The sequence below is a fragment of the Callithrix jacchus genome, chromosome 22 (genome assembly GCF_049354715.1).
Source record: "Callithrix jacchus isolate 240 chromosome 22, calJac240_pri, whole genome shotgun sequence".
NCBI lineage: Eukaryota > Metazoa > Chordata > Mammalia > Primates > Cebidae > Callithrix > Callithrix jacchus.
In genome coordinates, this window is record NC_133523.1 from 16,920,263 (window position 1) to 16,946,625 (window position 26,363).

Below are 26,363 nucleotides of genomic sequence, written 5' to 3' on the forward strand. Positions count from 1 at the left end.
CTGGCTAACATTGGGTACCCAGATGGTGACTGAGCTGGCAATAGGACCGCTCTACACCTTAGTTTCCCCATCCGTGAAACGGCTAGGATACTCAATTTGGTCAATCAAATGTTTAAGATGTAAAGATTTTATTTAATCCCAAAGAAGTGCTCAGTACCCCAAATGTCTAGGATATTTCAGGGAGGTCACAGACAACAACCCCCAACCTCCAATCAGAGTTTGTGCAAGTGCTAGGATCAGGTTACAGAGGGGAAACTGAGGCCCAGGATGGGCTATGATGGCAAGAAAGCCTCTGGGGCCTCCCTCCCTCTAGGGGGAGCAGTTTCAGGAATCAGGAGACTTAGAGACCTGCTAGGAGGAACAATTGTGTGTTTTTGTTGCTGTCCTAGAGAAGGAGGAATGTGGGGGGGACCCAGCATGGGGTCCCGAGGACAGAGAAAGCAGGGAGCTCCTACATCCAGACACCGAAGACAGAAAACATAGCGACTTAAAGCAACAACTGGGGCATAGGTTAAATCAGTCTTCAGAGATATGCCGGGCACAGCGACCTTCCTTCCTTCCTTCCCTCCCTCCCTCCTTCCTTTCTTCCTTCTTTCTTTCTTTCTTTCTTCCTCTCCTTCTTTCTTGAGACGGAGTTTTGATGTTGTTACCCAGGCTGGAGTGCAATGGCACAATCTTGGCTCACTGCAACCTCTGCCTCCTGGGTTCAAGTAATTCTCCTGCCTTGGCCTCCCTAGTAGCTGGGATTACAGGCACCCACCATCATGCCCAGCTAATTTTTTGTATTTTTAGTAGATGTGGGGTTTCACTATATTGGCCAGGCTGGTTTCGAAGTCCTGACCTCAGACGATCCACCCACCTCAGCCTCCCAAAGTGCTGGGATTACAGGCGTTAGCCACCGTGCCTGGCAAATTATTTTTTTTTTTGAGACGGAGTCTCGCTCTGTCGCCCAGGCTGGAGTGCAATGGTGCTATCTCAGCTCACCACAAGCCTCTTGAGTTCAAGCGATTCTACTGCCTCAGCCTCCCAAGTAACTGGGATTACAGGTGCCCACCACCACGCCTGGCGAATTTTTGTATTTTGAGTAGAGATGGGGTTTCACCATGTCGGCCAGGCTGGTCTCAAACTCCTAACCTCAGGTGATTCGCCCGCCTCGGCCTCTCAAAGTGCTGGGATTATAGGTGTGAGCCACCGCGCCCAGCCTCAGAGCCCCCTCTCTTTTTTTTTTTTTTTTTTTTTTTGAGGCAGGGTCTTGCTGTGTTGCCCAGGCTGGAGTGCAGTGGTACAGTCATAAGTCTCTTCAGCCCCCAACTCCTGGGCTCAAGCAATCATCTTTGTCTCAGCCTTCTGAGTGGCTGGGACTACAGGTGCACACCACCATGCCTGGCTAATTTTTTATGTTTTGCAGATACGGGGTCTTGCTGTGTTGCCCAGGCTGGTCTCAAACTCCTGAGCTCAAGCAGTACTCACACCTCAGCCTCCCACAGTGCTGGGATTACAGGCATGAGCCTCCACACCTTGCCCAGCCTCTCTTTTCTGCCCCCTTCCTGCTTCCTACCACAGCTTCAGAAACAACATTGGGTATGAATGAAGCTTTGGTGCCGAAAATACCCCCATTTGCCGTCTCATGCTCTTGCAGAGAGCTGCTTGGTAGAGGAAGATAGGGAGATGCCTTTGGAATGGTCTCCTGACTCCCCACCCCTTGTGCAGGCCTGCTACAGAGGCATAACGCTGGCACTAAGTAAATGGGCAATAAATATTTGATAAAGAAGGAAAGAATTAAATGAGATGTGGCTCAAGAGTGACCACTGGAGAGGATGGACAAGAGGCTCTAGCAGACACCACCTCTCCACGCCAGGGAGAGAAGTCCGGGAGAAAGATCCCAAGGGCACTGTGAGAGGCTGCCCCTTAGAGAGCTCTTTTCGGCAAGCCCGGGGTCAGAGTGGACCCCAGCCAGGTGCCTCCAATTAGACCCTGAGCGCTGCCTAAAACTAAGAGCTTGATTGTCTCCCTCAACGGGTGGGAAAGTGAAGCAGGGACCACATGGGGCGTCTTCCTGGAAAGTCTGCTTGCAAGTCAGAGGGTTTCACCAACCCACGGCCCTCACAGTTCACGCAGGGCTGGCCCTAAGTCCTCTGGTTGTCAAGGGGTAGGTCCCCAGAGTCTCAAACTCCTGAGCTTTTGGGGGGCAGTTCAGTGTCAGACAACTCCAAGGCCTCTTTGACTAAAGCTGTCTCTTCCCCCTCCTCTTCCTCCTCCTCCTCCTCTTCCTCTGCCTCCTCCAGAGGCAGCCCAAACTGGAATTTGTCAGGCCCGCCCCGCTCGGGGTTGGTGAGGCTGGAGGGGCTTCGGGGGATTTTGCTCTGGTACCATTCTCGATTGTCCTCCAGTGTGTCCAGCAGGTCCTGTGCATCTGGGTGGACCAGGTCAGCCCAAGTCTCCCACAATGGGTGGGCAATGTAGTCAATGAAACCCACCTGTGGGGGACAGGGTGGGGCAGGTAGGCATCTGGTGAGTCACAGGGAACCCTAGAACCAATCCAGCCTCCAGATCTTTAGCCAGGTTGTTCCTTCTGCCTGGAATGCCATTTCCCAACTCCTACTCATCCTTCAAAACCCTCTTCAAATAACCCATCCTCTAGAATGCCTCCCTTATCCCTTCTGGCCTCCTCCACCCCCAACCCTGACCCCACAGGGCTGAATGTATATGTGGGGTTGGCTCAGCCCCTCTCCCTCTCCTCCCTCCCAGTGTCTACCAGCTCAACCCAGTCCCCTGCCAACCTGGGACTTCTCCACTGAGGCCGTGTGCTTGTCACACATGGGGCTGATGTCCAGGCCCGACTCACGCTCGCGGTCTCCCTGCTGGAAGAACTCAGCCATGATGCGGTCTGTCCACTGGCGGTACAGGGGCAGCGGCTTGGTGGGGTTGCTCAGGTCGGCACAGTGCACCAGGCTCTGCAAGACCTGCAGAGATGGAGGCTCGGGAGGGCACTGGCGGGGCCCAGCCACGCCTAGACCTGGCCCCCCCCACAGACAGGTTTGGTGCCATGGACACATCCATCCTACAAGTGGGGAAACTGAGGCCGGGAGCTGAAGAAGTGGTTGAGGCACAGGCTTGTGACTTGCCATTTCTTCAAGTTTGGTGTGCAGTCGCCTCTTCATAAATGAAGCTAAATGAGAACTGCAGAAAGGAGGTCCTCTCCCACTTTTTTTTTCAGTGAGACAGGGTCTCACTCTGTCACCTAGGCTGGAGTGTAGTGGCGAGATCTCTGCTCACTGCAACCTCTGCCTCCCGGGGTCAAACAATCCTCCCAGCCCAGCCTCCTGAGTAGCTGGAACTAAAGGCATGCACCACCACACCCGGCTACTTTTTATATTTTTGTAGAGATGGTGTTTTGCCCAGGCTGGTCTCGAACTCCTGAGTTCAAGCAATCCGCCCATCTCAGCCTCTCAAAGTGCCAGGATTACAGGTGTGAGCCACCGAGCCCAGCCTTATTTATTTATTTTTGAGACAGAGTTTTGTTCTTGTTACCCAAGCTGGAGTGCAATGGCTCAATCTCGGCTCACCCCGCAACCTCCGCCTCCCCAGTTCAAGCGATTCTCCTGCCTCAGCCTCCCAAGTGGGATTACAGGCATGCACCATCATGCCCAGCTAATTTTGTATTTTTAGTAGAGATGGGGTTTCTCCATGTTGGTCAGGCGGGTCTCAAACCCCCAGCCTCGTCTCAAACCCCCAGCCTCAGGTGATCCACCCGCCTCGGCCTCCCAAAGTGCTAAGATTACAGGTGAGAGTCTTGTTCTGTTGCCCAGGCTGGCGTGCGATGCCGTGATCTCATATCACTGCAACCTCTGCCTCCTGGGTTCAAGCGGTTCTCCTGCCTCAGCCTCCTGAGTAGCTGGGACTACAGGTGCATGCCACCACGCGTGGCTAATTTTTTGTATTTTTAGTAGAGACAGAGTTTCACCATGTTGGCCAGGCTGGTCTTGAACTCCTGATCTTGTGACCCACCCACCTCGGCCTCCCAGTGTGCTGGGATTACAAGCATGAGCCACCATGCCCAGGTTATTGTTTGTTTGTTTGTTTGTTTGGAGACAAGGTTTCACTCTGTTGCCCAGGCTGGAGTGCAATAGAGCAGTTACAGCTCAGTGCAGCCTCTCTCTAACTCCTGGCCTCAAGGGATCCTCACACCTTGGCCTCCCTAAATGCTAGGATTACAGGCATGCGCCACTGCGTCTAGCCTTCTCTCAAACTAAATGTGTAAGAAGCCTGGCTAAAATTGTTTTTAATGTAAAACCAAAATTTGAAAAGGAGGCCCCAGTGCCTGCCCAGCTACACACCTGGATACGGTCGGGATAGTTGTCCAGGAGGAGGACGCCGAGGCTTGTCACCTTCTTGGTCTCTACCATGGTCTTGAGATCGGCCAGGAGGTTCATGTGTTTGGACATGTCCGTGGCCAGCACCTGGGGGCAGGCAAGGGACGGTGACAGGCACGAGGACCCTGCCCTCCCCGACCCTCACTCCCAACTCCCAGACGCTGCTCCGGCTGAGAGAGCCCGCTAGGCCTCAGCATCCTCATCTGTGAAACGGGAGGAGCCAATGGCATTCACTGCAAACCCTGCTCACAAGAGGGGCTCAGTCAGGGACCCCTTTTGGGAGGTTGTTTGGGTTGGCCGTGAATTCCACATGTGTGACAGGGTGTAGGAGGGAGGTGATCAAACCTGTGTGTCTGGGACTTGTCAGCCCAAGCCTCCCATAGTGGGTGGGCAATGTCGTCAATGAAACCCACCTGTGGGGCGGGTGGGGCAGGTAGGCATTTGGTGAGTCACAGCAAACCCTAGAACCAATCCAGCCTCTAGATATTTAGCCAGGTTGTTCCTTCCGCCTGGAATGCTGCTTCCCAACTCCTACTCATCTTTCAAAACCCTTTTCAAATATCCCATCCTCTAGGATGCCTCTGTTGACCCTTCTGGCCTCCTCCAATCCCAACTCTGACCCCACAGGACTGCTTAGAGGCTGAGGTGACTTGTGCCTGAGGACAGTGGGGAGGATGAGGTCTGTGCAAAGGTCCTGGGGGCTGGGAGAGTTAGGTACATGGGAGGGACCTAGAAGAGGGGCTTGTGGCTGGAAGAAGTGAGCTCATAAGAGATGGACTCGAGATTGAGGAGGCTGAGGGCCTCTGGCAGCTGGAGAACCTTGTCCAGAGGTCACTGGAGACACAGGGGAGTTTGCAGCTCACTGTGAGAAGGTATGTGACTTCATACCCCTGAAACTTCCATGTGGCCGCCATGTGCCCTGGAGAGCTATTTCTAACTCTGAGCACAGATGTTTAAAAACCAAATTAACCTGGCCGGGCACGATGGCTCATGCCTGTATTCCCAGCACTTTGGGAGGTTGAGGTGGGCAGATCACCTGAGGTCAGAAGTTCGAGACCAGCCTGACCAACATGGTGAAACCCTGTCTCTACTAAAAATACAAAATTAGCTGGGCATGGTGGTGCATGCGTGTAATCCCAGCTACTCAGGAGACTGAGGCAGGAGAATCGCTTGAACTGGGAGGCAGAGTTTGCAGTGAGCAGGGATCGCGCCACTGCACTCCAGTCTGCAGTCTGAGTGACAGAGCAGGACTCTGTTTCCAAAACAAAACAAAAAATACAGCTTAACCCAACGTGTGTGGACTCAGCCCAGCCAGGAGTGACTCAGATACAGTTCACAGGCTTCTCTGAGAATCAGATAAAAGTCTCAAAACTTCTCCCCAAATCTCTCATTTGTCCCAAATGCGGTCCCTCCACCACTCAAGACCCCAACTCAGGCCGGGTGTGGTGGCTCACACCTATAATCCCAGCACTTTGGGAGGCCGAGGCGGGCGGATCACGAGGTCAGGAGACCATCCTGGCCAACGTGGTGAAACCCGGTCTCTAAAAAAAAAAAAAAAAAGACCCCAACTCCACCTCACCAAATGTTCATCCCTTTCTCACTCCACGCCTTGGTTTCCTCTGAGTCATCCTCACATGTAGTTCCCTCTGCTGGGAACACTGTTCCCCATCCCGCAGCCTTCCTCCTTCTGCACACCCTGCCGTCACTGTCGCCTCTCCTGGAAGGCCTCTCTGACCTCTTTGGCTTTCCTGGGTTCCGAAAGCACCTTGAACCTCCCTCCTCACTGCTCTGCCTGCGGGTCTGCAGTCGCAGCTACCACAGATCACGAATTTCATGAAGGCTGGAACTGTCTTTGCACAGATCAAGCGCACAGTAGGTGCTCAGTAAATGCTTGTTAAGTGAATGAATGAGGCATGAGACCCCAAACCTACTGGTGTGCCCCTACCTAAAAAAAAAATCAAATGGACGGATGTGCTTAATTTTTTTCTTTTTTTTTTTTTTCTTTTTGAGACAAAGGCTCACTCTGTCGCCCAGGCTGGAGTGCAGTGGTGCGATCTCAACTCACTGCCACCTCTGCCTCCCAGGTCTAAGCGATTCTTCTGCCTCAGCCTCCCAAGTAGCTGGGATTACAGGTGCATGCCACCATGCCCAGCTATTTTTGTATTTTTGGTAGAGACGGTGTTTTCACCATGTTGGTCAGGCTGGTCTTGAACTGCTGATCTCGTGATCCACCACCTGCCTCAGCCTCCCAAAGTGCTGAGATTACAGGTGTGAGCCACCCCTGCCCAGCCTTTTTTTTTTTTTTTTTTTTAGATGGAGTCTCACTCTGTCACCCAGGCTGAAGTGCAGTGACGTGATCTCAGCTCACTACAGCCTCTGCCTCTTGGGTTCCAGTGGTTCTCCTGCCTCAGCCTCCCAAGCAGCTGGGACTCGACAGGCACGCACCACCAAGCCCAGCTAATTTTTGTATTTTTAGTAGAGACGAGGTTTCACCATGTTAGTCAAGCTGGTCTCGAACTCTGGACCTCAGGTGATTCGCCCACCTCAGCCTCCCAAAGTGCTAGGATTACAGGCATGAGCCACTGCTCCTGGCTCCACTGACCCATTTCACAGACGAGGAAGCACAGACTCAGAGTGAGGACACGCCTGGGACATGGCGGCCATGCCGATATCGCCCCACCCTGCTGTCTGCAGATGAGGAAGAAGCACCTCCCCTCCACGCCTCCTGCCCTGCCCTCACCATGTCAATGACCATCCTGCGCAGACTCAGTCGCTGCTTGGTGCTGAGGTTCTGGAAGATGTCGCAGTTCTCTGCCTGCAGCAGCTTGAAGCCCACAGCCAGGTGGTGGTTCTCCAGCACCGAGGCGTCGTTGTACATAAGCGCCAGCTCTGAGTCTGTGGGGGTATGGGACTGAGCGCCCCAAGATCCACCCACGCTACCCACAGGCAGCTTTTGAAAATCCTTAGCGAACTCCTACCCATGCGGTGAAGGCCCAACTCTAGCATGCCCTCCTGTAAGAAACCACCCAGCTTCCTGGGCCTTCTCTGACTGCAGGGCTGGGGGTATCAGTGTTTCACCCTGCCTATCCCAGACTGAGAAGTCTCCTGAGGGACTCACTATGGCCAGAGACAGTGAGTGCTCAGTGACGGCTTTTTTCTTTTCTTTTTTTTTTTGATATGGAGTCTTGCTCTGTCACCAGGCTGGAGAGCAGTGGTGCGATCTTGACTCACTGCAACCTCTGCCTCCCAGGTTCAAGCAATTTTCCAGCCTCAGACTCCAGAGTAGCTGGGACTACGCATGTGCCACCACGCCTGGCTAATTTTTGTATTTTTAGTAAAGCCGAGATTTAACCATGTTGGCCAGGATGGTCTCGATATCTTGACCTTGTGATCCACCCACCTTGGCCTCCTAAAGTGCTGAGATTACAGGTGTGAGCCACCGCGCCTGGCCCTAGTGATGGCTTTTTTAATTTCTTTCTTTTTAGAGACAGGGTTTTGCTGTCACCCAGACTGGAGCACAGTGGTACGATCACGGCTCTCTGCAGCCTCAAGGTCCTGTCATCGAGCGATCCTCTCATCTCAGCCTCCTGGGTAGCTGGGATTACAGGTGTGTGCCACCACCCTTGGCTATTTATTTATTATTTATTTTTATTGGAGAGACAGGGTCTCACTGTATTGTCCAGGCTGGTCTTGAACTCCTGGCCTCAAGCAGTCCTCCCACCTCTTGCCCTCCATAGTGTTGGGATTACAGGTGTGAGCCATGGCGCTCAGTCTCGAAGTGCTGGTTAAATAAACCGCGGAGTCTGTCTTATTGGCCTCTCGGCTCCTTGAGTGAGGCTGCACTCACCCCCAGCACTCCAGGGCTTACACACAAAAGACGCCCGGTAACTGCCCGTCAGCTGAGTTTTTTAGACTCCTCGTGGGATCTTAAACTTTAGGATCTTGGTGGAACTGGCCAGGCGCAGTGGCTCATGCCTGTAATCCCAGCACTTTGGGAGGCTGAGGTGGGCAGGTCACTCGAGACCAGCCTGGGCAACATAGCAAAATGCTGTCTCTACTAAAAATGCAAAAATTAGCCAGCCATGGTGGTGCATGCCTGTAATCCCAGCTACTTCAGAGGCTGAGGCTGGAGAATAGGCTGAACTGTGGTGTGGAGGCTGTAGTGAGCCGAAGTCACACCACTGCACTCCAGCCTGGGTGACAGAGCAAGACCCTGTCTCAATAAATAAATAGCCGGGCGCGGTGGCACACACCTTTAATCCCAGCACTTTGGGAGGCCGAAGTGGGCAAATCACAAGGTCAGGAGATTGAGACCATCCTGGCCAAGATGGTGAAACCCTGTCTCTGAGAAAAATACAAAAATTAGCTGGGCGTGGTGGCACGTGCCTGTAATCCCAGCTACTCAGGAGGTGGAGGCAGGAGAATTGCTTGAACCTGGGAGGCAGAGGTTGCTGTGGGCCAAGATCCCGCCACTACACTCCAGACTGGTGACAGAGTGAGACTCCGTCTCAAAAATAATAATAATAAATAAAGATCTTGGTGGAACCAAATCAGCTCTGCCACAGTTTGTTATTCTCTCATTTATTGAGCACCTACTATGTACCCAGGCCTGCTCCAAGCCCCTGAAGGGAGGGAAGTCTGTCATAGCCATTTCATAGACAGGGAGACTGGGCTGAGGGCAGATGGGAACCACCTGAGATCCCCGCGGACAGGGTGGAGGCAGAGCCCCCCTCCCCTCCTGCACCCACTCCCCACTCCTACTTACTGGTGTTAATCAGAAACTGGTTAGAGACCCCGGGATGATCCACATCGTGGATGGCGCTTGCAAAGAGGGCAGCCAGGACTTCCAGGTCTGTGAACACAGCCTGAGTGCGCAGAGGGCACAGGTGGTGAGGGGCGGGGTCTCCGAGCCCTGCACCCGCCCCCCTGCGTGCAGCCATGGCGCGGTACCTCGAGGGCAGGTGTAGCCAGCAGCACATGCGTGGACTGGGCCACGTCGGCAGCGTGGAGGCTGTTGTGATAGGCCACATCAGCATGGTAGTGACCCTCCAGCAACAGCAGGTAGGTGGCCAGTGTGTCTGCTGGAATCTGGAATGTCTTCAGCAGGTCCCGCTCCTGGTCCATCACAGACCCTGGCTCAGGGCCTTGGCCTTGCGGCTGCAGCACACCCTATTCCTTCTCCTCTCTTCTGAACTCCTATCCATGCCTCAAGTACCCACTCCTCTGAGATGCCCTCCCTGCTCTCCTGAACTCCCTCGCTCCCTGTTCTTCAGTGGGCCAGCCCTGACCCTGCAGGACTGGGAGTGTCTGTCTCCAGCTCTTCTCTCCAGATTTCTCTCCTCTTCAGGACCAGGGGCCAGAGCTGAGGCTTCGGGACAACAAACTGTTCACCAGAGTGAACTCCTATTCATCCTTCAATACCCTGCTCAAATTATCCCCTTCAGAAATGTCAGGGAGGATTTGAAAACTGAGTGTCCCTGAGTTCTGGTGTAGGAAGGGGTAAAGAAAACCCCAGGAGTCTTCCCTTGGAAGCCAAGGGCAGGGTAGGTACCTGAAAAATGCTGAATATGATAGCTGTGAGCGGCCGGTTCCCACTTAGCTCTGCCACCTTGAATACGTCAAGTCCCCACTTGTTGGTGTCTTCTAGCTCCTAAGATGTGAAGGGTTGGAGCTTAATTAACCCCAGCCCAACTTCTGCAGACTCTAGAGCCTCCATCCTCCCACACCAGGTTCCACAGTAAGCCCCATTGCCCAGTATATAGGTGGGTAAACTGAGGCCCAAGATAGGACATCCAGACCGAGCTAAGGACCAAACTTTGACCTTGGCATTGTGGTTGGAGACCCACCTTTGCCAGCAGCTCCTCCTGCTCAGTCTGGACCCCAAAGCGTGGGACGGTGGCTGAGGAGAGGCTGGCACTGTGGCAGAGCCCATGTAGGCCGCTGATCTGGGACACGGGCTTCGGAGGCTCCTCAGCGGTCACTGTGGGCAGCTCCACCTCAGTCTGCTGGTCTGTAGATGGGGCAGGGTGAGGCTCAGAGAAGCCGATTCCACCTGCTGGGTGGTCCCGCCTGGCCTCACGACCTGAACTTCGCAAAACCCCAGGATCAATCTATTTCCCTTTCTACAGGAAACAAAGTAAGTTTGGAGTAAGGACCCTTTCGGCCGGGCACAGTGCCCTGGAATCCCAGCGATTTGGGAGGCTGATGTGGGCGGATCACTTGAGGTCAGAAGTTTGAGACCAGCCTGAGCAATATGGTGAAATTTCATCTCTACTAAAAATACAAAAATTAAGGCCGGGTGCAGGGGCTCATGCCTGTAACCCCAGCACTTTGGGAGGCCGAGGAAGGTGAATCACCTGAGGTCAGGAATTCGAGACCAGCCTGGCCAACATGGTGAAACCCCGTCTCTACTAAAAATACAAAAATTAGCTGGGTGTGGTGGGAGCCTGTAATCGCAGCCACTCAGGAGGCTGAGGCAGGAGAACTGCTTGAATCCAGGAGGCGGAGGTTGTAGTGGCTGAGATTGCACCACTGCACTCCCATCTGGGCAACAAAGCAAAACTCTGTCTCAAAAAAAAAAAAAAAAAAAAAAAAGACCCTGTCCTCCTTGTAGCTACCTACCCCTCTCCTCTGTTCACAGCTGATCTCAGTGAACCCTTCTGCTAGGCATGGCCCCTGGGTGCCTGGGGCTCAGCATTTCCCCTAAACAGTTCTTTCCATCTCCCAGGCTGGTGTCCGGATCTCTCCATCTCTTCCTAGGCAAATTTCTACTCATGCTTCAAAGCCCCAGCTTTAATATCCCCTGCTCCTGGAAGTTCCCCTTGTTTCTCCCTCTGATCCAGCCCTGACTCACGGGGCTGAGTGTCTGTGTCTGGCTGTATCTCCCCATCTCCCGAAAACGGAGGTCTATAATAGAAATCTTTCTTTCTCTCTCTTTTTTTTTTTTTTTTTTGACACGGAGTCTCACTCTGTTGCCCAAGCTGGAGTGCAGTGGTGCGATCTTGGCTCACAGCAACCTACACCTCCCAGGTTCAAGCGATTCTTCTGCCTCAGCCTCCCGAGTAGATGGGACTACAGGCAATGCCACCACGCCCGGCTAATTTTTTTTTTTTTTTTTTTTTTTTGTATTTTTAGTAGAGATGGGGTTTCACCATGTTGGCCAGGCTGACCTCAAACTCCTGACCTCATGATCTGCCCGCTTCGGCCTCCCAAAGTGCTGGGATTACAGGCGTGAGCCACCGCACCCAGCCAGAAATCTTTCTTCCTCTAGTTTCTTAGTACTCCTATAATCTTGTCCACGCAGTGACTCAACAAAGCTCACCCAGGAAGGTCTGGGAGATGTACTCCGACACCTGGTTCCCGGAGCGGCTGGTTTCGGACAGGTGAGTCAACTCCCGGTTCAGGATCCGCTTGAACTGGGGTGGAGGGAAGGTGAAGACAGTGGCAATGGGGCACCATGGGCCGAGGCAGGTGGGCTCAGCAATCTGCCCCTGCTCACCTTGTTGGAAGCCATCTCCCCCACAGAGTGCCGGGTCTGCAGGGTCTCCAGCTGATCCAAGCACCAGTCCAGCTCGTCTAGCGTCTCCAATGCCAGCATCTGCCCCGTGTCCTCTGGGAGCCGAGGCAGTCAGGGGCCTGCTCCACCCCCACTCGGGGGCCCCAAGCCCCTCACACCTTCGTCTCTGCATCTGGACCCTGAAACTGGGGCCCCCCTAGGACCCCTGGACTCAACTTCCAGATCTGTCCCATAAGTGACTGTGTAACCGTGTGACCATGAGCAGGTCGATGGGCCTCAGCGTCCCCATGTGTAATGTGGTTGTGGTGGGGTCCATCCCCGAGGGTGTTGTTTGATTTTTGCGGGGACTGGGCTACAATTATCCCCAGTCTAAGGGCTCATGGACTGGGGAGGTCGCTATAGAAAGGAAACTCCCAGCTGTCCTCAGCGGGGGAGGGAAGGAACGGGTGCATTACCTGCAGGCGGAGCGGGCTGATGGCTGGTTGAAAGGTTTCCGACGGGTCCCTGCCTGCGGTACAGCAGCCTCAGGTGTGGCTTCCCCGCCCATCTCGCCCCGCCCCCAAATCCTCCAGGTCCCGCCCCTTCCACCTACCTGGAGGCGCCAGAGCCCCAACCTCAACTTGAATCCCGCTTTCTGCCAGGCCCCGCCTCTGCCTTCTTCCGGTCCCGCCCCCTCCCCGCCCACCTTGTCTCTGCCGGCCCTGCCCTCTACCTACTTGGCTGCTCCTCGGCTTTGCTGGTGGGCAAGGACCGCCACGTTGCTCCGAACCGTCCGCAGACTGGCCAGCACCTGTTGGGAGGCGGTGGTAGGCACTGGGAAGAAGAGGTCGGATCCGGAGAGGGTCAGGGCAGGGAGGGCAGGGGATACCCACCTGGGCAAAGGGCGTCACAATCATATCTTCTCCATGTCTGCGAGGAGACGGGCCATCAGGAAGAGCTCTCTCCCGTCTTCCAGCTTTTACCCACACCACGCCCTCAGCTGAAGAGGCCCTGCTCTCAGGACTTCTCCAGGTGCCTCCTTAGTCTCTGGGCTCCCCTCATGTGACTCTCCCTTAGACCCACCAAAGCCCCTCCAACCATTCACTCACTTTATTGGTATCTTATAAATGAGAAAACTGAGTCCCAGTGGCAAGTAGGTATTTCCCTTTTCATTATGTCTACTAGGAAGCTCAAATCAAAGTATTTCTTCATTTGCTGCTAATTGGCCTTAATGTGTTTGTTTTTTGAGGCAGTCTTGCTCTATCACCCAGGCTGGAGTGCAGTGGTGTGATCTTCATTCACTGCAACCTCCGCCTCCTGGATTCAAGCTATTCTCATGCCTCAGCCTCCTGAGTAGCTAGGACTACAGGTGCGTGCCACCATGCCTAGCTAATTTTTGTATTTTTTAGTAGAGATGGGGCTTCACCATGTTGGCCAGGCTGGTCCCGAACTCCTGACCTCAAGTGACCTGCCCACCTCAGCCTCCCAAAGTGCTGGGATTACAGGCGTGAGCCACTGTGTCCAGATGACCTTAATGTTTTTGGATTACCACCTTCACCCCAGCAAAATGCCAAGTTCTCTACACACTTGATTGAATAAATGAGCTGCCTGGCAAACTCCTACTTAAACTTCAAAACCATCCTTAAATGGCTACTTGAAGGAGCTTGCTGAATAGAGGAACAAAGGAAGGAGGGATGGTAGAGGAGGGGTCATCCCACCAACCCCAGGCTCACAGGTCGCTGGCCACAGAGGAGTTCCGAGACATGGCCTTGGGTGAGAGATCATAGTCGCTATCTGAGCGGTACAGGAAGGACTCACGGCGCTGGCTGTGGTGGACAGGAGCCTGCACGACCCGGCCCAGGCCAGGGCTGGACTGAGGGTCCAGAGCGCTCCTCCCACTTGAGAGCCCATTTTCCAGGTCAAAGCTGAAAGGAGAGAAGGCATGGTCAGAGACCAGGGTCATGACAAAGGGGTGCTGGGTCTTGGCCTGTCCCTGGTCTGGTGAGTCTTCCCTGGGGCTGCTTGGCAGTGAGGCAGGTGTGGTTTCTAGCTTGTTCACCCGCCCCCAGCCTCACCGTCAGGAACCCTGCACTCACACTTTGGTCTTCAAGTCTACACTGGACTCCAGGACCTGAGTTCCAGATCTTCCTCAAAGTGGCTGTGTGGCTACGGACAGGTATTGCCTTTCTCTGGACCTCAACCTCCCTGTTTCTTTTATATATATATATATATTTTTTTTCTCTCTCTCTCTCTTAGTTGCTTGCCCACTCTTTCTTTTCTTTTCTTTCTTTCTTTTTTTTTTTTTTTTGAGACGGAGTTTCACTCTTGTTTCCCAGGCTGGAGTGCAATGGCGCGATCTCGGCTCACCACAACCTCCGCCTCCCGGGTTCAGGCAATTCTCCTGCCTCAGCCTCCTGAGTAGCTGGGATTACAGGCACGCGCCACCATGCCCAGATAATTTTTTGTATCTTTAGTAGAGACGGGGTTTCACCATTTGACCAGGATGGTCTCGATCTCTTGACCTCGTGATCCACCCGCCTCAGCCTCCCAAAGTGCTGGGATTACAGGCTTGAGCCACCATGCCCGGCCTTTTTTTTTTTTTTTTGACAGGTTCCCACTCTGTCACCCAGGCTGCAGTGCAGTGGTGTGATCCTAGCTCACTGCAGCCTCGACCTCCTAAGCTCAAGCCATCCTGGTCTCGAACTCCTGGCCTCAAGCAATTCTCCCACCTCGGCTTCCCAAAGTGTCGGGATTACAGTCATGAGCCACTACACCTGGCCTCCCCTGTTTTTTTTTTTTTTTCCCTCTTCTTCTTCCTCTTCTTCTTCTTCTTCTTTCTTCTTCTTCTTTCTTCTTCTCTTCTTTTCTTATTTCTTTATTGAGATGGAGTCTCGCTCTGTTGCCTGAGCTGGAGGGCAGTGGCGGCGCGATCTCGGCCCACTGCAACCTCCGCCTCCCGGGTTCAAGCAATTCTTCTGCCTCAGCCTCCGGAGTAGCTGGGATTGCAGGTGCGCGCCACCACGCCCAGCTAATTTGTGTTTTTTTTAGTAGAGACGGGGGTCTCATCGCGTTGGCCAGGCTGCTCATGAACTCCTAACCTCGTGATCCACCCTCCTGGGCCTCCCAAAGTGCTATTACAGGCGTGAGCCACCGCGCCCGGCCTCCCCTGTTTCTAATATGTGCATGATGTAGCCCATCCCTGAGAGCTCTTCGAGGAGGTTACAACATCCGAAGACTGCCGCTGGATGCCCATATTGCAGAGACAAACAGATCTGCCTCCTATGGTAGACACGTGGACTGGAAATAGTTTCCTGGGCTCTACTACCTGGAGGAGACCGGGGTCCTGCCTAGCTCCTGCGCGTTTTACAGTCTAGAGAGACCCCACTCCCAGCCAGCTTGACCACACCCCTGACCACCTGCCACGCCCCCAGAGCTCCAGGCTCCACCCTCAGCCCATGACCATCGACCACGCCCCCAGCTCGCAGGGTCCTGCTCTCGGCTCCCCTACTCCTCCACTTCATCTTCAGCCTCAACGTTCCGCCAACGTTCTCTTCCACCTCCAGGCCTTTGCACAGGCCGTGCCGTCTGCCTGGAGCACCCTCCTCCTTCTCCGCACCACCTGTCCGGTTCTACCCTCAAACCCTGCCCTGCCCTCTGGCCACATCCTCTGGCCCCTTCTCTTTGGGCTGAGGGGTCAGAGAAAGGGCTTCGGGGAAGGACTGGGGTGCAAGAGGGGAAGATGGTGACCTGGGGCTGGGGTTTTCAAGAAGAGAGGGCGGAAGCAGCACCGACAGGAAGACACCGGGGACGGCCCGAGGCTCTGGGCTCCCGGCCGAGGACCAGTGTCCAGCTGGTCCGGGCCATGAACTTTGGGTCAAAGGTCACCCTATCCCCGTCCACGGGCGGGGTCGGCACCCCCGCGTAGGCTCAGATATGGGTAGAGGTGGGGGTTCGGCAGCATTGGGTCCGGCTTAGTCAAGTAGGACCGGGTCTGAGTTGGATCTGATCACATCGAGCTGGACTTGGTCCAGAAGAGTCTGTCAAGAGTTCGGGTGGATTCGGTTACGTCCGACTGAGCTCGGGAAAGTTCGAGTTTGTTCGCCTACGTCCGGTTAAACTCGGTTTACTTCGAACAAGTCCGGGTGACGCTCGGGCCGAGTCGGGCGTATGGGTCACGTCCAGCTACACTGGGGTTAGTTCGGGTATCTCCGACTGCGACCGGCCGCGCTCGGCATGTTCCGTCAGGCTCCTGCGGATTTGGCGGCACCGAGAAAAGCCCCGGGCCAGCCGAGGGGGCGGGGCTTCTTAACCCTTCCCTGCCCAGTCTGAGGCGCGCCGTGGGCGCAGTGGCACTACCGGAGACGCTCTTAGGGGCGTACTGGAAGCGGCGGATACTCCAAATCTGCCCATCGAGGGGAATGCGGGTGGTGAGACATGCGGGTGGCGACCCCCTACTCCTCTCTCGCCTCTCCCCCAAGGATTCCAGGAAAGGCCGCCTGCAGACAAATAGGGAAACTAAGGCCAGGAGCGGCCACAAGGTGTGCAAATCCAGATCCCGGGCGCGGAGGGTTAAGGGCTGGGTTTTTCTTGGGGCGGGGGAGGCTGTTTTTCTTTCTGCTCTAAACTTAGCCAGGAGCGGCGGGGTCAGGCTGTGGTTCCATGACGCGGGCGGCGCGGGGGTAGGGCGCCCCGGCTGTGGGAACGGTGCGGCTGCCTTTTGGCAAGGCGGGTAAACTGAGGCAGGGAGGTCGGACTTGGATTCGTTCGGATCCGGTCTGCGCAGGGCCCGCCCTTGTTCATCCTCACTTCAGGGTACCCGCGATGCGCCCTCGACGCCCCTGCACTCTCTCCAGCGCCTTCAGAAGGGACGGAGCTTCGCTGGTGTTTGGTGCCCCAGATTGCTCTCGGAACCCCCACTCCCCTATTCCCTGGCTGAAATGGAATCACCAGGAACCACCATCACGCCGTCTCCTTCCAACCCCAGCTGTGACCTTACGGGGAGACCTCCCCTCTCAGCCAGACTGCGTGCCAGACTTACCAAGTGGGTGCCAATTCGGCGCGGACCGAGCGCAGGGTGCCAGCCACAGCCGGCGCCCACAAGCCCCACTCCGAACCCCAGCCTCGCCGGCACCCGGCCCCACGAGTTCACAGTCGTTTCTGCAAAGGCAGGGATTCGAACCCAGAGGGGTGGACCGAGTACTTAGAGGATGCAGCGCAAGCAGCTGCGGGGAGCGGGCGCGCGCTCAGCCTGGGGCTCCCTAACACCCTGCCTCGAAAACCCCATCAATTCAGATCTTCCTCTGTGGACACCCAGGGTTCCTAGTGAGGTCCCCAGGACATCTCTTTGCTGGCACGGGGACGGGATGGTGGCGGGAGGGGACACCAAGGGGAGGAGTGCCCCCTCCCCCTCCTCCCACTGCTCGGACGCACAGCCTGCCTGCCCCAGGCCAGTGAGGGTCAGGAGGAGACGTGAGCCTCAGCTCGTCCCACTCTGGGCCGCACAGCTGGAAGCGGACAGACGGCTGGTCCCCTGGGCCTATGTTAAGGCGGCGGGTGGAGACAGACAGAGACAGAGACAGAGTCGCCAACTGCAAGACAGAGGTAGAGTAGAATGGGGGAGAGAGATGCAGAGAAAGCAAGGGAGACGCAGAGCGCCCATGCCCTGACCCCGGCCCCGGTCTCAGCTGTCCCTGCCCTTGTCCCTGTCCCTGCCGTTCCCCCCTCCACACCGGGCGTCACGGTGACCCCGCCAGGCCCTCTGTCCCGCCTCACCACAGCGGATGGGCCACTGTGAAGCGCCGCTGCAGGCGGATGCTCTGATTCACCAAAAGCTTCCTGAAGAGCCCCGGGGAGCCGCGAGGGGAGCCCCGAGGGGAGCCGGGCCCCGGGGCCGGGGCGGGCGCGGGGGGGCCCTGCATCGCCAAGACCGCGTGGAGGCTGGACCAAGAGCCGGCTGCGCGGGACCTTTTCTGGACAGCTGCAGGGGCGGGGCCCAGCGGGGAGGGGGCAAAGGACGCATCGGCCCCGCCTCGTGCTGGGACCGCTCCCTGACGACCTTAGGGACAAACGGGGAAACTGAGGCATGGAGTCAGACGCAACTCTCTGCTCCTTTTTTTTTGTTTTTTGTTTTTTTTGAGACAGGATTTCACTGTGTTGCCCAGGCTGGAGTGCAGTGGCACAATCCTAGCTCGTTGCAACCTCAACCTCCTGGGCTCAAGGGATCCTCCTACCTCGGCCTCCCGAGTAGCTGGGATGCACGCCCCCACGCCCAGGCTAATGTATTTTCTGGAGAGATGGGGTTTCCTTATGTTGCCCAGGCTGGTCTTGAACTCCTGGACTCAAGTGACCCTCCTGCCTCAGCCTCTGAAAGTGCTGGGATTACAAGTGTGAGCCATGGTATCTGGCCCAATTACACCACTTTGGGAGGCTGCCCCTAAGATCCCAGAGCCTGGGTCTTTCTCAGCCTTCCTCGGAACACCCGTGGTTAGTGAAGCTTGCTGGGCCGATAACTGCTAAAAGGTATAAAATGAGGGAGTCAGAAAGGAAGGTGCCAAGAGGAACAGCTGTCCTGCCTTCCATTATGAGGGCATCATCGAGACATAGAGCTTGCCAACATAGAGCTCACCCAATGTTTCCAATCTTCCTCTACCCATTTTTCAGATGGAGAAACCGAGGCCTAGTACCACCAAACAGCCCACCAGAAACTATAATTTTTGCCAAGTGGGGAAACTGAGGCTTCCATGGAAGCGGGCACAGGCATGGGTCTTTGCTGCAGGGTAGTGAGACTCAAACTCAGGTTCCCCTCTCCCAGCACCCCTCCACGCAAGTCCCCATGTGGCCCCCCACCTGCTCTGACATTCCCCAGGCCCTGTCTCTGGATGTCTTCGCCTCTCCTGCTGTCTCATCCTGGACAAACATCCGCACACCACCTCCGCCAAGCCTTCCGTCCTGCAAAGCCTCAGCCGCCTACCCCGCCCTCGGAGGGAGCTCACTGTCCCAGGATTGAAGTGGGGGGCTCTCGTGCCTGGGAGGATTCCCAGAGTCTGTACCAGGTGCTCTACCCTTGGAATGCTGGGATCAGGCTGGCCCTGTTCCACTCTGCAGAAAAGGAAACCAAGGCTTAGCGTGTGTCACACATGGAGGAAGGACCCAGACACATCCCTGTCAAAGGCAGAGGCCCGGAGGACCTCCCGGCAGCTGAGGCCTGACCGTGCCCCTTGCCGTGGAATAACCTCTGTCTCAGCCTGGGCCTCGCCCCCAGGGAGCTGCCTCAGTCTTGGTGTCCCCAGACACGGTACCCATGTTTCTGGCAGTCCTGGAGAAGCCCCATTGATCAGGGCTTCCATAGGAGATCCTGAGACAACCCCGCTAAGGCCAGATACATGAGATTCTCCCATTGTACAGATGAGAAAACAGAGGCTCTGAGGAGGGGTCACGAAGGCCAGAAAGACAGAGAGCCTCAGGTATCTGGCCAGGAAGCCCCTCTAACCCCCCGCAGCCTTGCAACCAGACACCTGGTGGGAACCAGACCTCTCTGTCCCAAAGACAAAAATACCATCTGTGGCTGCTGGGGCAGACCTAATTATAGCCATCCCTAGGGGACAGAGGCTGCTAGGATTGGCCTAGTGGGGACACTGGAGCCAAGGTCTTAGCTGTCTTGACACCACCTCCCTGCCACTGTGAGAGAGGTGACAATGCTTGCATGTCCCCAAGGAGAAACTGAGGCACAGAGCGATTCCACCCCTGCCCCAAAGTCACAGACGTAAAATAGGAGGCTTTTGATTTGCAGTAGCTTTCAAGCTCTTGAAAAAAAAAATAGGAAGCTAAAACTCATGACATAAACAGAGTGATTCAAAAACACGTGGCACTCAGCCAACAGCTGTGAAGGTGAAAATCACTGGATTTTCAGAGGAAACCTATGAAGTGTGGATACTATTCCCATTTCATGGATGGGGCTGCTGGGGCACAGAGAGGCACGGTCATTTGCCCAAGGACACACAGCCATAAGATGCAAGACCAGGGTCATTGTAACCCAGGCAGACAGTGTTCTTCCCAGCCTGGGTCCTCCCCCACTTCATCCCCTCCGACGTCCCAGGGGGAACTCTCACGTTAATATTTTATCAATAGTTTTACTATTAATGTTTCACTCATAGATTTAACTTATTTCTAACAGGAAGGTGTTAATTAATAGCTGTTGGGATGGAGAAACCTGGCCCCTGCTTGATCCTGGGAGGCCCTCCAAGCCCCACTGGGAAAGGGACAAAAGCTGAAAGAGGTTTGGAGAGAAACCTCTTTCTGACCCCATCCCTGCATTACTGCATGACCGGGAGAGCTGCCCAGTAGTCTCAGGTGCCTTTATTTTTATTTTTAATTGTAGTTTATTGTATATATATTTTTTGAGATGGAGTTTCACTCCTGTTGCCCAGGCTGGAGTGCAATGGTGCAATCTTGGCTCACTGCAACCTCCACCTCCCAGACTCAAGCGATTCTCCTGCCTCTGCCTCCCAACTAACTGGGATTACAGTGACATGCCACCACTCCCAACTAATTTTTTTTTTTTTTGTAGTTAGTAGAGATGGGGGTTTCACCATGTTGGTCTGGCTGGTCTTAAACTTCTGACTTCAGGTGATCCACCTGCCTCCGCCTCCCAAAGTGCTGGGATTACAGGCGTGAGCCACAGTGCCAGGCCTTATTTTTTTGAGACAGTTTCACTCTGTCACCCAGGCTGGAATGTAATGCCGAGATCTTGGCTCACTGCAACCTCTGCCTCCCAGGTTCAAGCAATTTTCCTGCTCCTGCCTCAACCTCCTGAATAGCTGGGACTACAGGTGGGTGACACCAGGCACGGCTAATTTTTGTATTTTCAGTAGAGATGGGGTTTCACCATGTTGGCCGGGCGGGTCTCGAATTCCTGACCTCCCAACTTTGGGAGGCTGAGGTGGGCAGATCATGAGGTCAGGAATTTGAGACCAGCCTGGTCAACATGATGAAACCCCATCTTTACTAAAAATACAAAAATTAGCTTGGTGCCTGGCACACGCCCGTAGTCCCAGCTACTCAGGAGGCTGAGGCAGGAGAACTGCTTGAACTCAAGAGGTGGAGGTTGCGGTGAGCCAAGATCATGCCACTGCACTCCAGCCTGGGCGACAGAGCGACACTGTCTTAAAAAAGAAAAAAAAAGGTGTGAGCCAAAGGTGCCTTTTGAATGTCCCTTCTCTGGGCAGACACTTTTCCCCACTGCCACCAGGTGGCCCCAGAGAGATTTTTTTTTTTTTTTAACTGGGTGTTTTTGTGGGGTTGTTTTGCCCATTTTATAGATGAGTAAACTGAAACGTGGAGAGGGAGATGACTTGCTCAAGTCTCCATGGAGGGGTCGAGCAGAATGAGGAGGGTGGGGGCCGAGTCATGTGTAGATGCTCGCATAGGTCAAATCACACACTCCTTTGCTCCAGCCCCTCCCATAGCCCCCCATTGCCCTCAGATCTGAATTCACACCTCCTTAGAGGCCTCATGTGGCCCATCCCTGCCTCACTTCTCTTGGCTTCCTCTGTTCCAGCCTCTCCCCACTCCTTGGCTGTTCTCTGAAGCAGCCAGGCTTATTCCCACCCCATGGCCCTTGCCAGAATCCCTGTCCCCTTCTGATGCTACATCTTTTGGGTTGCAGTCAGAGTCACCTCCTCCAAGAGGCCCTCCCTGACTAGCCAGGTAAATGCCTCAGAGAACCCTCCAGTCATGGGTACAACTTCACATTTATTGTCATGAGTCCCTCAAGATCAAGGCCAGATCTGCCTCATTCCCTGCTGTTCCTCAGAACTTGCACTTAGTAGATGCTCAGTTAATGGTTGTAGCGGCTGGATGTGGCGGCTCATCCCTGTCATCCCAGCACTCTGGGAGGCCAAGGTGTGTGAATCACTTGAGGTCAAGAGTTTGAGACCAGCCTGGGCAACATAGCAAAACCCCATCTCTACTAAAAATACAAATATTAGCCAGGTGTGGTGGTGGTCACCTGTAATCCCAGCTACTGGGGAAGCTGAGGCAGGAGAACCGCTTGAACCCGGGAGGTGGAGGTTGCAGTGAACTGAGATTATGCCACTGCACCCCAGCCCAGAGTGAGAGACTCTGTCTAAAAAGAATAATAAATAGGCTGGGCGCAGTGGCTCACATCTGTAATCCCAGCACTTTGGGAGGCTGAGGCGGGTGGATCACGAGGTCAAGAGATCAAGACCATCCTGGTCAACAAGGTGAAACCCCGTCTCTACTAAAAATACAAAAATTAGCTGGGCATGGTGGTGCACGCCTGTAGTCCCAGCTACCCAGGAGAATGACGCAGGAGAATTGCTTGAACCCAGGAGGCGGAGGTTGTGGTGAGCCGAGATCGTGCCATTGCACTCCAGTCTGGGTAACAACAGCGAAACTCCGTCTCAAAAAAGAAAAAAACAAAAAACAAAAATAAATAAATAAATAAATAGGTGCTTGTAGCATAAACAGAGAGCCTCTCCTCCCATCCTCCAGCCACACTGATCTGTTTTCAGCTCCTCGCATGCCTGATCCTCTTGAGTCTGAGGCTTTGCACATTCTGTTCCTTCTACCTAGAATACCCTTCTCTTTACTCACCCTGGCTGACCTCTTTCCTTCTGCAAGCTAAGTTTAGATGTCACTTCTTCCAAGCAGTCCTCCCTGACTCCCACCCTCTGCTGGGTCGGGAGACTCCTCTGGGTTTGTTCCCTGATCTTTCCCCATCACCCTGTGCCTTCTCCACCTGGGATGAGTCTGTCTCCACCATCAGGCTGGGGGGACACAGCTTCTTGATCCAGGGTTGTGTTCCCAACACAGAGCCTACCACCCAGTAGGTGTTTAAATGCCTTCTCAACAAAATGCTAGCCAGGCACGGTGGCTCACATCTGTAATCCCAGCACTCTGGGAGGCTGAGGCGGGTGGATCACCTGAGGTCAGGAGTTCAAGTCCAGCCTGGCCAACATGGTGAAACCCCATCTCTACTAAAAATACAAAAAAAAAAAAAAATAGCTGGGCATAGCAGGCACCTGTAATCCCAGCAACTTGGGAGACTGAAGCAGGAGGATCGCTTGAACCCAGGAGGCAGAGGGTGCAGTGAGCTGAGATCGTGCCATTGCACTTCAGCCTGGGCAACAGAGTGAAACTTCGTCTCAAAAAAGAAAAATGCTTGGACCCTCCCAGACCCCTGTGATCCATCTAGGGCTGTGGAGAAACACAGCCCCAACAGTTTTTACGGCCGGGAAAAGAGCCACAAGCTGGGGACCCTGTGTGTTCCAGGCTTAGGCACAGAATGTTCATCTCACTGATGAAGATGCTGAGGCTCCGGGAGGCACCACCCCTTGCTCAATAACACCCAGCAGGTTGGCTTTGGGGCCTGGCCTTGAACTCAGTTTCCCTGGGGTTCCCCCTCCACCGGGGTGAACCCCTCCCTCCCACATCAGCATAAACAAGTACAGTGGGCCATTGCATACACATCCACATATGTATGACTGCAGTGCATATGAGTTAGGTACAGCACAACAGGTGTGTGCACACAGAGCCGTGCAGAGGGACACCCAATCCACTGCTCCTGCCTCCCAGAACAAAGCGGGGGCTTCCCCTAGACAAGCTCACACCAAGGCTCTGTTTGTTCTTTCTTGAAAATGGAAAGTTATGAGTCACCAGCAGGGAGAGGGCAGGCAGAGCTAGAAGCCAGGGAGGGGGAAGGGGCTCCTGGGTCACCTGAGAACAGCCCCAACCCCTCCGGACTACACCAAATGCTTCCCAGGTTGCTGGAGGGCCAGGCTGGGCGTGAGAGGCCAGGCTTGCTGATGGAGTCAGAAGGTAGTGGCCCCTGGGCGGCCGGCGTTGGGGGTGGACCATGAACTAGGACGCAATAAAGCCAAGCTCCAGAGCAGGGAAGCAACTCATCCGAGGACACCCTGGACTGGACTGAAACCTGGGACGCTGGTCCCGCTGACTTGGCTCCCCTCCAACCTAAGGAGGGCTTGGAGTTCCTGGACCCTCCTCCCTGGCCCTGAAGCCTCCACCCGGTAGCTGGAGACCCTCAGGTCGGGCCTCCTGGGAATTCTACTTTACCTTTCTATGAGTCTCCTCTGTCTCTGTTCGAACCCAACCCCACTCAGCTTACACGAAACAGAAGGAACAGCCCCTCCTTACTTAAGTGAAAGAAACCTCCTGTGCACAAGCTTCCCAAGGGACTTTCCTTCCTGCTACAGGGGAGCAGAGTAGGATGAGGGAGTGGAGGTGGGGGAGGGAGTAAGAGGAGGCTTCTTCCCCCAACACTGGTGGCAGCCTGCCCTGGCCCTTTTATATCTATAATATATTAAATAGGCTGGATGCAGGGGCTCATACATGTAATCCTAGTACTTTGAGACGAAGGCAGGAGGATCGTTTGAGGCCAAGAGTTCGAGACCAGCCAACATGGCGAAACCCCACCTCTAGCAAAAATACAAAAATTAGCTGGAGGTGGTGACATGCCCCTGCAATCCCAGCTACTCAAGAGACTGAGGTGGGAGGATTGCTTGAGCCCGGGAGGCAGAGGTTGCAGTGAGCAGTGATCAAGACACTCAGTACACTTCTACCTGGGTGACAAAGTGAGAATCTCTCAAAAATAAAAACGTGTGTGTGTGTGTGTGTGTGTATTTATATCCAAGCACCCCAGGGTTACCTCAGATGCTTGAGGTGGCCACAAACCTCCCCCACAGCCCTGCGGACATTCCTCAGTTCAGAAAACCTTCGGACCCCCAGCTGTGTTAGCGCAGGGACAGTTACACTTAGCCACACACCTACAGGCACCACAAGGGGAGACACACCAGTACACCCACAACTGCCTGGGGACACATGGACTCATGCCCAAGCATGAACGCACAGGAACCCCCCAAACACATCTGGTCACTCCAGTCTCATGCGCGCGCGCGCACACACCACACACTTTCGGTTCCAACCGCACGTGGGCACACCCGGTCACACAGACCCACAAGCCATGATGACACCAGCACCTTCAGCTCCACCCCTACGTAGAAATAGCTTTTTCCTTCCAAGCGCCAGCCTCAGCCAAGCAGCAGAGACCCTCCCCCACTCCCGCCAGGCCCCGCGCGCCCCTCCCCCGCGCTGCAGGAGGGCCCTGCCCCGGCCACCTACCGCCTGCTGGAGGAAATGGGCCAGGACAGCCTCGACTTCCTGAGGCCGGGACGCGGGCTCAGGTCCTGCTCGCGGCAGCCCGCGGACTTCTCTGGGTCCGAAAGGAAGCGCTGTTGGATGCGGATGGGGCGCCGGGGTTGCCGCCACAGGTGCTTCGGGGCTCTGGCCGTGCCGTGGCGGCCGCGAGGGCGACTCAACCTGCTGCACGCCTCTGCCCCTTCGCCGACCCCCAGGGTCTCCATGCGCCGGAGAAAGGGGTCTGGGATAGCGGGGAGCAGGAGTCGTCCCCTTGAGCGGACGCCGAGGAGCGTCTGCGCCCGGGCCCGGGGCCGGGAGTGCAGGCGACAGCGAGGAGCTGTCCGCGCCGGAGGTGCTGAATCGGGGAAGGTGGAACCCGGGGCTCAAGGTGGGGCCGACACCGAGGAGCTGTCGATTCCCTGATGGTGCTGAAGGGCAGAACAGGGGAGAAGAACGTGGCGAGGGGTGTTGAAGCCAGGGGCTGGAGAGACTCCCGCCCAGCCCCGAGAACAGTCTGCCGTCCCTGCTAGCGCTGCATGGAAAAGAACCGAAACAAGGACTTGGCGTGGAGAAGACAGAAATTGTCCATGATTGCGGCTAAATGGAGGGCAGGGAGACAGGGTTTCTGGAGACCCCCGGGGCCGAGACGCTGTCCCTCCCTCCTCACCGCGTGTTGAAAGAGAAAAAGGTAGATTTAGGAGCTCCGAGCGGGAGACGACGAGGAGCTGTCCGAGACTGGATGGTGCTGAAGGCAGGGGAGGGAGACGGGTCAGCGAGCACCCCCAGACCAGGGCATCATCTGCCCAGGAGATGCTAAAACCTGAGCAGTGACGGGTCCTTAACCTTCTCCAGCAACAGTGGCAACAAGAAGTTTGGAAGCAGAATCAAGGCTCTGATCTTCGGAGGTACGTACAGATAGCGGTCTTTCTGCCAAGCCCAGAAGGTAGGCTCCGCGGTTCAGCCCCAGAAGGGGTCTCTTTGGAGTCCTAAAATGCAACGCCCACCCATGCCAGGCAGGGAGCTGAGAAGGACAGGGAAATTGGCAAGGCTGTGACGGGGCCTCCCATGTCTAGGAGGAGCACACAGAGGCTACCTCTGGCCAGAGCTCCAAACAGCCACCAGTAGAGATGGGCAAAGAGGAGAAGTCAGGTCTCTCTAAGAAACAACCTAGTTCTGCTTCTAAGACCCTCCCCACCGCAAAGCCACGCTGCAGCTGAGTTGGGGGAGGACTGGCAGAAAACCCACCTTTCATGGAAGCTCAGGACAGGCAGGAGGAGTATCTCTGAGACTCTCGCGCTTTTAAAGCCACACCAACACTC

At 55.2% G+C, this 26,363-nt stretch overlaps 1 protein-coding gene across 3 annotated transcripts; it reads right to left on the reverse strand.

Annotated features, from left to right (window-relative positions):
• Positions 1-109: 109 nt before the first annotated feature.
• On the reverse strand, positions 110-26,363 carry PDE4C (phosphodiesterase 4C). 3 transcript variants are annotated; one of them, XM_054249984.2, is made up of 16 exons: positions 26,290-26,363; positions 25,027-25,472; positions 13,602-13,793; positions 12,762-12,798; positions 12,606-12,679; positions 12,345-12,397; positions 11,872-11,984; positions 11,695-11,788; positions 10,220-10,383; positions 9,925-10,023; positions 9,324-9,488; positions 9,139-9,238; positions 7,114-7,268; positions 4,338-4,460; positions 2,781-2,963; positions 110-2,477 (listed from the first exon to the last, which is right to left on the reverse strand). In XM_054249984.2, the coding sequence occupies exons 2-16, from the start codon at positions 25,266-25,268 to the stop codon at positions 2,166-2,168; spliced, it is 2,106 nt and encodes a 701-aa protein (XP_054105959.2). In that variant the 5' UTR covers positions 25,269-25,472; positions 26,290-26,363; the 3' UTR covers positions 110-2,165. The 3 variants fall into 3 exon arrangements, with proteins under 3 accessions (XP_054105959.2, XP_035140967.3, XP_078217941.1); XM_035285076.3 differs by lacking the exons at positions 25,027-25,472; positions 26,290-26,363 and adding an exon at positions 17,641-17,812; XM_078361815.1 differs by lacking the exons at positions 25,027-25,472; positions 26,290-26,363 and adding an exon at positions 15,616-16,364.